At 48.7% G+C, this 12,852-nt stretch overlaps 1 protein-coding gene across 7 annotated transcripts in view; it reads left to right on the top strand.

The window, feature by feature from the left end:
• DIDO1 (death inducer-obliterator 1) overlaps window positions 1–12,852 on the top strand; it is a 62,765-nt gene that overhangs the window by 27,250 nt on the left and 22,663 nt on the right. For 6 of the 7 annotated variants that reach the window (XM_023540831.2, XM_064276332.1, XM_064276333.1 and 3 more), the window contains 4 exons: window positions 729–1,563; window positions 2,313–2,634; window positions 5,916–6,128; window positions 7,494–7,707. In XM_023540831.2, the coding sequence (XP_023396599.2) occupies window positions 729–1,563; window positions 2,313–2,634; window positions 5,916–6,128; window positions 7,494–7,707 (1,584 nt within the window). The remainder of the gene's footprint in view (window positions 1–728; window positions 1,564–2,312; window positions 2,635–5,915; window positions 6,129–7,493; window positions 7,708–12,852) is intronic. The other variant, XM_064276334.1, reaches the window with a different exon arrangement.

The raw sequence follows: 12,852 nt of genomic DNA, 5'->3' as shown, positions 1-12,852 counted from the left end.
GGACCTGGCAGGACTCAGCTGGGCAGTTCTTGTCTCTACTTTGGTGTCAACTAGCCTCGCTGGCACTCAGCTGGCAGCAGAGCCGGTGTGACGGGTCTGAGACAGCGTTACTCCTGTGTCTGGCGCTGGGTGGGGTTGCTATTAGGCTGGACTCTGGTGGGCACTCTGTCTCCACGTGCCTCTCCAGTGGAGCAGTAGGACCTCAAGAGCCCAGGGTGGACGTGACAGTCCTCCTAAAGGCTTGACCCAGAGCTGGCACAGCTGGTCCCCAGGGAGGGAGGTGGACCCCATCTCTCTACACAGGAGTGCTGGAGAACAGCAGCCAGCAGCCTGTTGACCTTGGTGGTTTGAGTCATGTCCTTGCCCCCTCCCCCTCCATGGCCTGTGAAGCCTTGTCCTCAGCAGTGAAATGGTGACAGGGTAGATCTAATCTGCTAGCTGCATTTTTTCTAATAAACATTAAATATGGAACTATTAAAATTTTCTTCATAAGTCACTCAACTCATCTCACGTACCACACGTAGAGAAACACTGGCCACAGTGACTTGCTGTAAAGTGAAGCTCACTCTTTTAATAGAATGCTTTTGTGTCTCATCGGAGTTCATAGACTTAGACAATGTGGCCAGTGCTCCTCCTTTGGAGGACTAAAGGTGGTCGTCTTTTAGCTCAGTGGTTTTATTGGTCAGTCACCAAGAAATGTGAACTCATTACATTGGTTTTATCATCAGGCATGGATGATAAAGGAGACCCAACAAGTGATGAAACACCCAAGGCCATCAAACCCACAAGTAAAGAGTTCAGGAAAACCTGGGGCTTCCGGAGAACCACGATAGCCAAGCGTGAGGGCGCAGGAGATGCTGAAGCGGACTCTTTGGAGCAGGCACCACAGCCGCCGCAGCAGAGCCTTTCCTTGCGACGCAGTGGGAGGCAGCCAAAGCGCACTGAGAGAGTAGAGGAGTTCCTTACGACTGTCAGACGCAGAGGAAGAAAGAGCGCTCCTGTCTCCCTGGAAGACTCAAGCGAGCCAACGTCTTGTCCAGTCACCGATGTCGAAACTGCCTCTGAAGGCAGTGTAGAAAGCACCCCTGAAATCAAAGGTGGCCCAAAGTCTGGCGCCACAGGTGTTAAGGAACGACCAACCTCTTCTGAAAAGGCAAAGGGAGGTGACGAGGATGACGACACCTCCGATAGCGACAGTGATGGGCTAACTTTGAAAGAACTTCAGAATCGCCTTCGAAGAAAGCGAGAGCAAGAGCCGACCGGCAGGCCCCTGAAAGGCATACAGAATCGCCTGAGGAAGAAGCGGCGCCAGGAGGACCCCGCCGAGACTGTGGGCGTCGAGGCAGGCAGCGCTGTGGAGAGTGCACTGCCTAGTGGGCCTGAGGCTGGCCAGGTGACTGTGTCCCACGTGGCAGGAGATGACAAGGAGAGTAAGCCGGAAGGGAGAGTGGCTCAGGGACTTAAAGAGGAAGAGCCCGGAGAGTTGGTCAAGCACAAACCCGAGTGTGAGGTTTATGACCCCAACGCCCTATACTGCCTGTGCCGACAGCCTCATAACAACAGGTGGGTCCGGGAGAGGAGGGTGCGGGCTGCCTGGCTTTCATAGAAAGCCAGGTGATGAGAAGAGCAAGAGAGAATTTTGCATTCATTTGATTTTATTAAAGAGTTCAAAGGCTGGGCTGGGTGAACAGTTTGTTCAGTTGAAAAAGATGACTCAGTCTCCAGAAAGAAACGGAAGGCGTGGACAGGGAATACTGAGAGCTGCGCTGCCCACTGCAGTCAACACTGGACACACGTGGCTCCTCGCAGCCACAGAGGTGGGCCTGAATGAAGTGCAAGCTCCCACGTGGCCAGTGGCCGCTCTACCAGGCAGTGCAGACTAGAACATTCTCACCACCCCACAGGTCTCTACTGGGCACGCTGGTCTAGATTCTTCTAGAGTAACGCATGCGAGACCCAGCAGGGTGCTGTGTGCAGGCCTCGGCCGGGCCCAGTTTGGACACGTGGGACGACTCAGGGTCTTTGACCACGATTGGGTGCCAAGAGGTGTTAGAGAATCGCTCTCTGGTTTATTCGGTGGTACTGCTATGTTGTAGAGATGGGGGCCTTGAAACCTATGGTCTACTCTTCAGATGCTGCAGTCAAAGGGAGAAGGGTATATGGGTGTTCTTTTTACTGTTCTCTTTTTTTCTGTATTTTTTAAAATATATATAATAGAAAATTAAAACCGGTATGACTTAGGCATATTTCTGAGATTGTTTGCTGTTTGGTGCTTGTTTCCCACTCTTACTTTGGCTGCTGTCTAATTTCAGGTTTATGATCTGCTGTGATCGGTGTGAAGAGTGGTTTCACGGCGACTGTGTGGGCATCTCTGAGGCTCGAGGGAGGCTTCTGGAAAGGAATGGGGAAGATTATATCTGCCCAAATTGCACCATTCTGCAAGTGCAGGACGAGGCTAATTCAGAAACCACAGATCAGCAGGAAACTAAATTTAGACATGGAGACGCCGATGGCACAGAGTTTACGAGCATAGGAATAGTAGAACAAAAATCTAGTGAAGACCAAGGAATAAAGGGTAGAATTGAGAAAGCTGCAAATCCAAGCGGCAAGAAAAAGCTCAAGATATTTCAACCTGTGAGTATTTTCTCCACAGAGGTAAACGTTAAGGGGTTGACCTTACGGTTTTCAGACTTGCAGACCCAGAAGGTGTCTTTGGTCTGGAATAAGCTGTGTTTTCACAACACTGCCATGCAGGAGCTCAGGCATGGCCTCCACTCCGTGGCTTCCAAGCAGCCTCCACATCACATTGCTTGCCGAAACTGTCAGTGACAGGCTTGCCACTGCCTCCTCCCGTACTGTTACTTATCTTGCGTTTTTAAGTGGACTCGCTTTTTAAACATTTGCTACTTTTCAATATTAGTCTCTCTTCAATCATTCAGATTAATGAAATCTTGAGCTTGATGTAGTTATGTATTTTCATTTTAGCAAAATTTCTATTTTAATGATTAAAGTAATTGTCTGTCTCTGGGCCACTTAATAGCATCTTGAGACAACTCGTGTCTCCCTTTGAGGAGGCCTGAGGGGCTGGGAGTAGCTCCCGCGTGGATGTATGTGGAGGGTGAATCAACTCAGCGAGGAAGTGCCACTCGGGCTGGCTCCTGCTGCCTTGATCCCGCGGTGCTCTTGCATTCACGGATGCTCGTGTTCAGTGTCTTTCTGCTTCCCTGGCTTTGGTGTATGCCTTTCTCATAACAAGTCTTTATGCGTCCCATGGCCAGAATCCTTTGCTGTGTTTTCCACGTACCTTTTCCTTTTGCTGCAGAGAGCTGTCTCCACTCAAAATTCTCCTGTGTCCCACAGGAGGGGACATAACTCAGCGTGTTTTCTCTATAGGCCGTCCTGGACCCCTGGCCAGCCACGGACCGGAGGCCTGCCCTTCGTCCTGCCTGCTGGGTTGAGGGAGTTGGCCTGCCCCCACTCACCCCGTGGCCTGTCCCCTGGCAGCTGCTGGGAGTGCAGAAGGCTTGGGGATTGCTCCCTAGAAGCATCCTGGCCACACACTCTGGGTTCACACAGAGCATGTTGAGAGCTGCAAGGACAGGGCTGTTTAATGTGTTTGCTGAGGAGGTGTTACCTGGAGGTGTGCCATGCAGTCACCAGAAGATGAAGTAATGGAGATGTAAACTGGATAGGAAAAGTTCTCTTGATTTTATGTGCTGAGAATGGGAGTTCTACAACACTTCATTGTGCTCATGAGGAACCTGTGCATAGACCAGCAGGCAGTCATTTGGATAAAACAAGAGGATAACGTATGGTTTAAAATCAGGGAAGATGTGCGTCAGGGTTGTATTCTTTCACCATACCTATTCAATCTGTATGCTGAGCAAATAATCTGAGAAGCTGGACTATATGAAGAAGAATGGGGCATTAGGATTGGAGGAAGACTCATTAACAACCTGTGTTATGCAGATGACACAACCTTGCTTGCTGAAAGTGAAGAGGACTTGAAGCACTTACTAATGAAGATCAAAGATGATAGCCTTCAGTATGGATTACACCTCAACATAAAACAAAAATCCTCAAAACTGGACCAATAAGCAACATCGTGATAAACGGAGAAAAGATCGAAGTTGTTTGTGAAGGGTTTTGTTTTGCTTGGATCCACAATCAACACCCGTGGAAACAGCAGTCAGGAAATCAAATGACACACTGCATTGGACAAATTTGCTGCAAAAGACCTCTTTAAGGTGTTAAAAAGGAAAGATGTCACCTCGAGGACTAAGGTGCGCCTGATCCAAGCCATGGTGTTTTCATTCGCCCCATATGCATGTGAAAGCTGGACAGCGAGTAAGGAAGACCCAAGAAGAATTGACACCCTTAAATTATGGTGTTGGTGAAGAATATTGAATATACCATGGACTACGGAAGAGTGAACAAATCTGCCTCGGAAGAAGTGCAGCCAGAACGCTCCTTAGAGCCTTAGAGAATGGTGTGACTTCGTCTTACAAACTTGGGACATGTTATTAGGAGGGACCAGTCACTGGAGAAGGACATCCCTCTGGTCAGCAAAAAGGAACAGCCTCAAGGAGATGGGTTGACACAGCGCCTGCAACAGTGGGCTCAAGCATAACAACAATTGCGAGGATGGTGCAAGACCGGCTAGTGTTCCATTCTGTTGTACACAGGGTCACTGTGAGTCAGAAGCGACCCGACGGCACCTGAAAACGACATTGCGTGTTAGAGACTTAGGCTAAACTTTATTGTAAGTGAAACTTAGATTCTGTGGAGGAAAAACAGTTATTCTAAATATTTAAATAAGGTTTTGCTCTAGCACGTTTGGAGGAAGACGTTCGTGTGTCTTTCACCTTGACCACGAAAACATACGTTAGTAACTGTAAGAGAAGCAACCACGTTTAGACCTAGTGCATAACAGGCCTAGTGGCTCACAGTGACGCAGGTGCGTTGTCACCTCACAGAGCCAGTGGGTCAGGACCGAGGCTCATCCGGCGCTTCTGCCCAGGGTCTCAGGAGACTGCCGTCTCATCGGAGGCTTAGCTGGGGAAGCGCCACTTCGGACTCTCGGGCTGTTTGGTATAAGGACCCCCCCCCCCCGCCCCGTGCAATTTCTGTGGCATGTTTCTGCACCAGAATATTATTTGTTGTTTATTTGAAATTAATTTTAATTGGGTGCCCTGTATTTTATTTGGTAACCTTGTCCTCAGATCCTTGACATGTGGCCGTCTCACAACATGGCAGCTCAAGACAAAGCAGTAAGGGCACCTTGTTTCTTCTGAAGACCCAGGCCCTCTTTACTTGGTTAAGTCAGGCCCCTCTGTGAGCACAGACTCGGCTCGTGTGGAACCTTAATTACGTCTGTAAATCCCTGCATGTTTGACATATGAGGGACCCTAACGGTGTGAGGAGTCCTGGTGGCTCAGTGGTTAAGAGTTCAGCTGCTAACCAAAAGGTTGGCAGTTTGAATCTATCAGCTGCTCCTTGGAAACCCTGTGGAGCAGTTCTCTGTCCTTGAAGGGTCCCTATGAGCCAGAATCAACTCAAGGGCAATGGATAATGGGTGTGAAAACATATCGTATTCCCAGTCCCTGCTCACACTCAGGGCAGGGTTGTACAGGGTGGGCACCAGGATTGGGAATATTGGGGTCTTCTCAGAATTCTGCCCAGCACGGGTGGCATAAGGAACAGTTAAGCTTGTGCATGTCGTACATGTGGGAAATAGATCTATGTCATTTGATTAAACAAAGATAAAATTTTACATGCATTAAAAATACTGTTAATGTCTCTGAGTACATTTAAAGGCAGAGGGGCCTCAGTGCTATGAGCAGTGATCTTGCAAAGTGTTTGAACTGCTAAGCTTGGTAAGTACCTTGTTTGAAGTCATGTGTTTTGTCCTGCAGGTTATCGAGGCTCCCGGTGCCTCCAGGTGCATTGGCCCTGGGTGTTCTAACGTGGCGCAGCCTGACTCTGTTTACTGCAGCAGTGACTGCATTCTTAAACACGCTGCAGCTACTATGAAATCCCTAAGTTCAGGTAAAGAACCAAAACCAAAACTGAAAGAAAAGCCCAAGACGAAACCAGAAAAGCTCAGTCTTCAAAAATGTAGCATTCAGGTAAGTTGACCGGCCATTTGAACAGTTTAAACAAAGCATGTGTGAGAGTTTTATTTTTATTAGATTTGTTTTATTTATTTGTAGTATGCAGGGAACAGCAGGCATAAATGTAATGCAGATAGCATCGTATTACTTTTGCTTTCCACCCATTTTCTTTTCAGAATATAAATATCGTAACGTTGTTTTCATGTTGTCTCTGCCCTCTAGCCGAGGGATTAAGTCACAGACGCAGAGAAGCACAGTCAGGCGCTGGCTCTGCGTATAAAACCTAAGGCTGTGAGCAGGCCAGGCAGGCTTGCCAAGAAGAGCCGCCAAGCACCTGTGGTTTGTCTGGAAGGTGTACGTAGAGGGGCAGGCAGGTGGCAAGTAGGTTCTGGCACAGAACTGTGCTTCAGTTTCAGACCTAGCTGTCACAGTTGTGTAATTTTTATGCCACGCGTGGTTTGGGAAGAATCCAGGGACTTACTCTTTAAGACCAGTCCTGGGGTTTTAGTTTGGGTTGAGTTGGTCGTGTCCCAGCCCCTGTTAAAATATTGACAACAAAGCATACCTCATGCTGTGCGGGAATCTCTCGTCCTTTATTTTTAAATGCTAAGGAGCCCCTGGTGGTGCAGTGGTTAAATGCTCAGCTGCTCACCAAAAGGTTGGTGACTTGAACCCACCCAGCCCCTCAGCAGGAAAAAGGCCTGGTGATCTGCTCCATAAAGAATTACAGCCTAGGAAACCCTGTGGAGCGGTTCTCCTGTCACATGGGGTCGCTGTGAGTTGGAATCATCTCGATGGTACCTGACAACAATTAGCCCTTACGCGGCTCAGTCTTTTGAGGCTCGTAATTTTGAATCCCAGGACCAGAGCAGCAGGGGCTGCTGCAGAGAGAGGGAAGGTGCTGAGAGCCCTTTCCATGGTCCCTGCATTTCTCAATTTTCATACCATTTGTACTCTGATCTTCTTTCCAAATTTTACCACCATCCCCCTTCTCCCCTCCCCCCCGCAAAAAACAGCATAGCTCAGGCTCTGTGCACGACTTTGTGCTCACACCACTTCCACTTGGCCATGTTCCTTTGTTGGGCTCAGGAGGCTGACCGTTTATCACCCTGCAGCCTCATTCCTGGACAGCAGCAGAGTGCCGTGTGTCAGGGGCCTTCCCCTCCCTGGAAGAGCTGAATCCTGACCGAGATACTGGGTGTGGGGTCTGCTCAGTGTGTACACGTGGTCAACCCCGAGCAAAACACAGTGTGGAAAGCCGGGTGGGTGAGGGGTCCTGTAAATGGCCTGGGGGGTGGGTAGATAGTGTCCCTGCCTTTGTTGTGAAGTGAAGGTGTAATTTTTGACCACCCAATGATTGCGATTTTACTGATTATCCAGGCTGGCATTAAAATTTCTTCCATGCACAAGAGACCAGCTCCAGACAGAAAAGAAAACATTGTGAAGAAGACTGTGGTGGCGCCTTCTAGGAATGAAGCGCTCGTTAAGGAAACAACCCCTGAAAGCAGCACGCCGTCCTGGGCAAGCGATCACAATTACAATGCAGTAAAGCCAGAAAAGACTGCTGCTATTTCGGCGTCACTGTTGTATAAATGTATGTATCTCCTAGGGGTTAGCCTCACAGGCCCTTCCCTTCTCTGGATAGCCGTCCACGTGGCTGTCTGACCGTAGGAGCTGTAGCCCTGTTTGTATTCTGATCATAAACACTTGCTGCACCTCCAAAGATTGAGGCAGATGCCCACGTCCGAGAGGCCTGTGGGGGTCGTGTGCATCTGAGGCTGCCTTACTTCTCACCACTGTTGCCCAAAAAGCTGTACAAACCTCGCTGCCAGTGTTTTCACTTTGGCACTTGATCTCTGTAATCTCTCTGTTTTTATTACCAGATTCTGGTAAGTATTTGTGTTGTCATCAACAAAACATGATGTCTAGATACACTACGTATCACCACACGCCTTCACTGTCCGGACAGCAGCCACGGTCCCCTGGCGGCCCGTGCAGCCCTCCGGCGCCACAGTCCCCACCTTCTCTCCGTCCAGCACGTGATCATCAGTCTCTGTGCTGTGGAGAGCTCTGCAGATGGGTGCTGCCTCCGGCTTTCAGTTTACCCATGATTCTCAGGAGTTAAATTTATTTTTGAGTGGACAGGCAGAAATTTTTTTCATGTCCAGTTCACATACTACACACCTTCACAAACACACATCTGAGATTTGAAGGCCCGTTTAATGCTGTTTAACATGCACCATGGTGAGCGAGTGTGATGTGCTTTCTGTCCTTGCTAAAGGTAAGTTACCGTAGGCTTGACACCTTAGCTGTGACTGGCTTCCTGACCTCCTCTCTCGCATGTTTGCACTGTCCCAGTGCTTTACCCTGCCCCCCAGTTTTAAATTAAGGTGTTTGGTACCGTTTAACCCCCAGCTTAGATAACGCAGCTTGAATCACCGGTGTGTGCTTCTCTTTCTCAGCCTCTTGCTGCAGAGCTGCGTTTTTGGAAACCTAACATAGACAGACCCGTAGGGCACATTGCGTGCTATGACACAGAGCATTTTCAGTTGCGTTTTTATTTATGCTACTATCATGCATTCTGTGCCCTAAATTAAAAGCACTGGGTTAGGTAGCCCTAAACTCCCTGGACAGTGCTGCAATTTCCCGCCAGCCTTTTAACCAGTTATCTAAGGGAGGGTGCTCGTGATGGGAGGTTCTAGATCTAGCATGGTTAGAAGTATGCATGACTGTCCTATATGCTGGTTTTCAGAATGTAAGCAATGCCATGAGTTAAGAAGTGGAGTCAAGTAAATTGCAGAGCAATGCTGAAATGTGTTCAGGGTGTCAGATTGTAGGTGTGAAATATTAAATGCTGGAATTAACCGACTGCCAAATCATAATGAGTCTTAATGCACTGTAGTGTGTTTGAGCAGCATTTCATGCTAACAAAACAAGCCTCAAATTCCCATCGAATTACAAAGCACCTCTACGATACAGCACTTTAGAGAAGTAACGAGCATGCTTCAAAGTGAGCACAGCCCATTCATGGATGGGTGGGCCCTTGTTACTGCTGTGCTCAGGTGCTTTCAGTTGGTCATAGGCACCTGCAGAACAAAGGAATGGGACCCGGGGACCACACCACAGTACAGACAATTAGGGGCTACTCTCAACTCATCACCGTCTGTGTCAGTCAGAAGGGAGGGGCTGTCCCTGAGACTCCGAGCATGGCATTTTAGAAGACCATGTATGTGGGGGAGTGTGGGACAGAATGGCAGGGCCCACTCCTCCAATGCCCATTCCTTCCTGGCTCAGTTTTCTGGGGGGAAGAGTGGAGTCGTCAGTGAGGAATCTCCATTTCTCTGCTCCTGGATTTTTTTCTTTGACCTTTTCCACTCTCTTTCTACACTTACCACACACCCGCTCATCACTGAAGGTTCAGGGGCAGAAAATTGGGGACAGATGAATGACTGTAATTAGTCTTCCCAGTATGTCCATCCGCATCTCTAAATTAAAACTGAACTATCCGAAATTCCTCGCATGCGTGAGGGAAGTACTTCTGAGCTAGTTGCTGCTGATAAATCTTTGTTGTCCCAGAACTGTCATCTCCCGGAAGATGACTGGGAGAAGAGTAGGGTTATTGGCGAGTGATCTGAGTTCAATGCTGGTGAGTAGCGGTTCCCATGTGTCCACTCTCCCTAAACCATCTCTTCACTTGGCGGTAGCAGGGGTGTCCCCTGCGCCCCAGCAGGTGCAGTGAGAGGGGACTGCACACAACTCGTCAGAACCCTGCATCCCCATGAGGGGCCTGGGCCTGCCTCCCTGGCTGGCTGCAAAGGGGATTTTGGGGAGAGAAGCAGTGGGAGGCAGCTGCTGGGGCAGCTCCGTGAGGAGGCAGCTTGCCACGTTGGCCTGCTACATTCAGGCCTGTTTTCTTTCTTGTGAGCTGGTTCACTCTCAGTGTGCACCCTGAAAATGCCCAGCAGTTCAGAGAGCCGAGACGCTGCAGCCTGTGGAAGTGCCCTGGATTTCCTTTCTCCTTCCCAGGTCGTTAGTGCCAACCCTGGGTGTGGATGGTACAGGTACACGTTCTCAGCAGACGGATGTGGGTGAGATCTCCTGTTGATAATGGGGAAGACCTTTCTCTGACAGCAGCTTTGTCCTGCTGCCCCTTTAAGGACAAGTGTCTGTTAAAGTTTCATCAGGCCGTCCCCAGGGTGATGTAATTAAACATACTCAAAACTGTTCCTTCAGCTCATTTCTAAAAAAAATGCTTGAGGCTGTCCCGTACGGTTAGTTTAGGTTATAGGGACCATTAACATTTTATATCCTCCCAATATGATGATTTGTGGTTTTGGATCTCTCTGCTTCCCTGTTTCTTCATTTCCACTGAGTTCACCTCCCATTCTTGTCAAGGCCGCCATTTTTCCTAACAGGTCCCTGGTTGACTAGGATTTGAGATGGAATGCAGGTGTTCATGTTCACAGGCACAGCCCTTTTCCTGGGACTTGGGCTCCTTACACGGCTCATGTGATAATTTAGAACACTAGGGATGTGGACAGATTTTGGCTGGAAAGTGAGATGTCTGCAGCTCGTCTCACCGGGCTTTAGGCATTAAAATGAAAAGCCCCAGCAGAGCCTGTGAACCAAGCAGGTCACTGGCTGTGCATCTTGCCCCCCAGCCATGTGGTCTGAGTGACAAGGAGCAGGATAGAGGAGGGGGCAGATGTCAGGGCCAACAGCCCGAGCATGGTCTCTGCACGCACATTCCCCGTGGAATTGTAAGATGGACAGATTCTCTGAAATAAAAGACCTGGGGGACTAGGCTCCTGGAAGACAGTGTCGCCATTTAAAGTGCACGAGCCTCTGGTATCTCTCTTCCAGATTTGCCCGTGGCAGTGAAAATGAGGTTGGGGCAAATCGAGTGTCAGATTCTGTACATCTGAGCCAATCTCCTCCCCTTCCTAGAGGGAAGACCAAAACTTAGTGTATGTTTAGTAACCATACCAAAAGAGTTTAGACTGACAGCTGTTTTTAATGTTATCCAAATAGTTGAGACTTTTCTTGATTGTCAGTAATGGCATTCTTTTGATGCTTTGAAGTGTTCACCTGTTACGGGCTTAAAGAAAAAAGCCTACTGTCCAGAAAATCGGGTCCCAGTAAGGCGTTCCATCTACATACATAGAGCTCCTGAGCAGGATGCAGTATCCTGAGCACGGCTCTTCGGCTGACCTCCAGCTGTCTCAGAACCGCTCCCCTCTTGGGCTTCAGGTGCGGGGAGAAGTGGGGTGGGAGAGGGCCCCACATTTCCAGCAGGATTGGTTCCACTGAGTTGACCTCTCTGGTGAGCGACATAGAGCCTTTTGGCTGTCGGGGTCTCTGCTAATGTTTAGTGACAAATGCTGAGGATGGTCTGTTTGGTGGCTTACCAGTTTATATAATGTCCAGGACCACCCCCAGGAATCCTGCTAGTTCCCCCAGCCCAGAAACAAGGCCCAGAGAGACTTGTATATTGCAAAATACTTGACATTCTTGATTTTTTTTTCCCTTTTTCTGTAACGTCAACGCACACAGTTATATTCTTAGGTTCTGAGGATTAGAGAAACAAACCTAACAGATAAGGATTTTTGCCCTTGCATTGATTTAAACGAAGGTAGGGCAGCTTTCATTTGCCACAAGCCTGGCGGAGTTCAGCGTGAAGAAAGGAAGGTAATTGCTGCCTACTCCCTCCCTCCCGTGTGTGCAGCTCAGTGTGGGGCTTTTACAGAGTGTGACCATTGGGGCTGGGAGGGTGTGAGGGCAGGCAGAGAGACTGTTAGTTTAGCATGCCCCTATCTGGGCTAAGTAGTGAACAGTTTAGGTGCAGACAGGACGTTGGTTAAAATGTGACCTTGTTAAAGTATTGGGGGTGCTTGTCATTGGCTTGGAAGATGCTGAAAAAGCAGCAGCCCCCTAATTGAGCCTTGGGGTTGGCAGCCACGCGGGACAACTGCACCTCTGGGCCAGACGAGCGATTCCATTTATGGACTGTGAACGTGGGTTGCGAAATACCTGTCCCCACACGCGGCCTGATAATTTCACTCCTGTGGTTTGTCCTGAAGTATAATTTGACCAGTTCTTCATAGATCATGATATGAATGCCAGCCCAGCATGAATCAGGTTTAATTTCAGAACACTGTATGTGAGACTGTTAAACCCAGGAAGGGTAGCCTGCCTCCAGGTGCACAGTTAAGTTTTCTGTTTCTTTTGGAGAGTTAAACGTGCATCTTACCATTATGTTGTAAGTAGCTCAGTTAGTAGGGATCGGTAAGGAAAAAATTAACATCCCAAATTATGTATCACAAATTTACTGGTAGTTTGACTGTGGCCTTCTATAAAACACTGAAATCATCTGCACTGAGGAGCACCAGTGCCACCTAGAGTGTTATTTGAGGATAATCCATGGTTTTTGATTTAAAGAAAGTGCGTGATTTATTATACTTCTGAAAGAGTCATTTGGAAGTATTCAGATATTTTGAGAGGCGCAAGAGCAAAGCATTTTTTCTCTTGACTTTTCACACTAGGAAAAGGCCTTGATCACGAAGAAGCGAAATTGAGTGGGAAACTTGGTTGTACACGTGTCATACTGAGAGCTGAGTCACAGTAAAGACAAGTGCCCGCTCCCCCCACCCCGCCCCTGCCCCCGTTCCTCCACGGGTCTCAGGCCTGCTTGGCAGGTTCACGTTACAGAAACAGCAGTTGATGCTGGAGTCCAAACACT

The sequence above is a fragment of the Loxodonta africana genome, chromosome 24 (assembly GCF_030014295.1).
Source record: "Loxodonta africana isolate mLoxAfr1 chromosome 24, mLoxAfr1.hap2, whole genome shotgun sequence".
Lineage (NCBI taxonomy): Eukaryota > Metazoa > Chordata > Mammalia > Proboscidea > Elephantidae > Loxodonta > Loxodonta africana.
The sequence above is the reverse complement of the archived record's forward strand: the minus strand, read 5'-3'. Positions and strand labels throughout refer to the sequence as shown.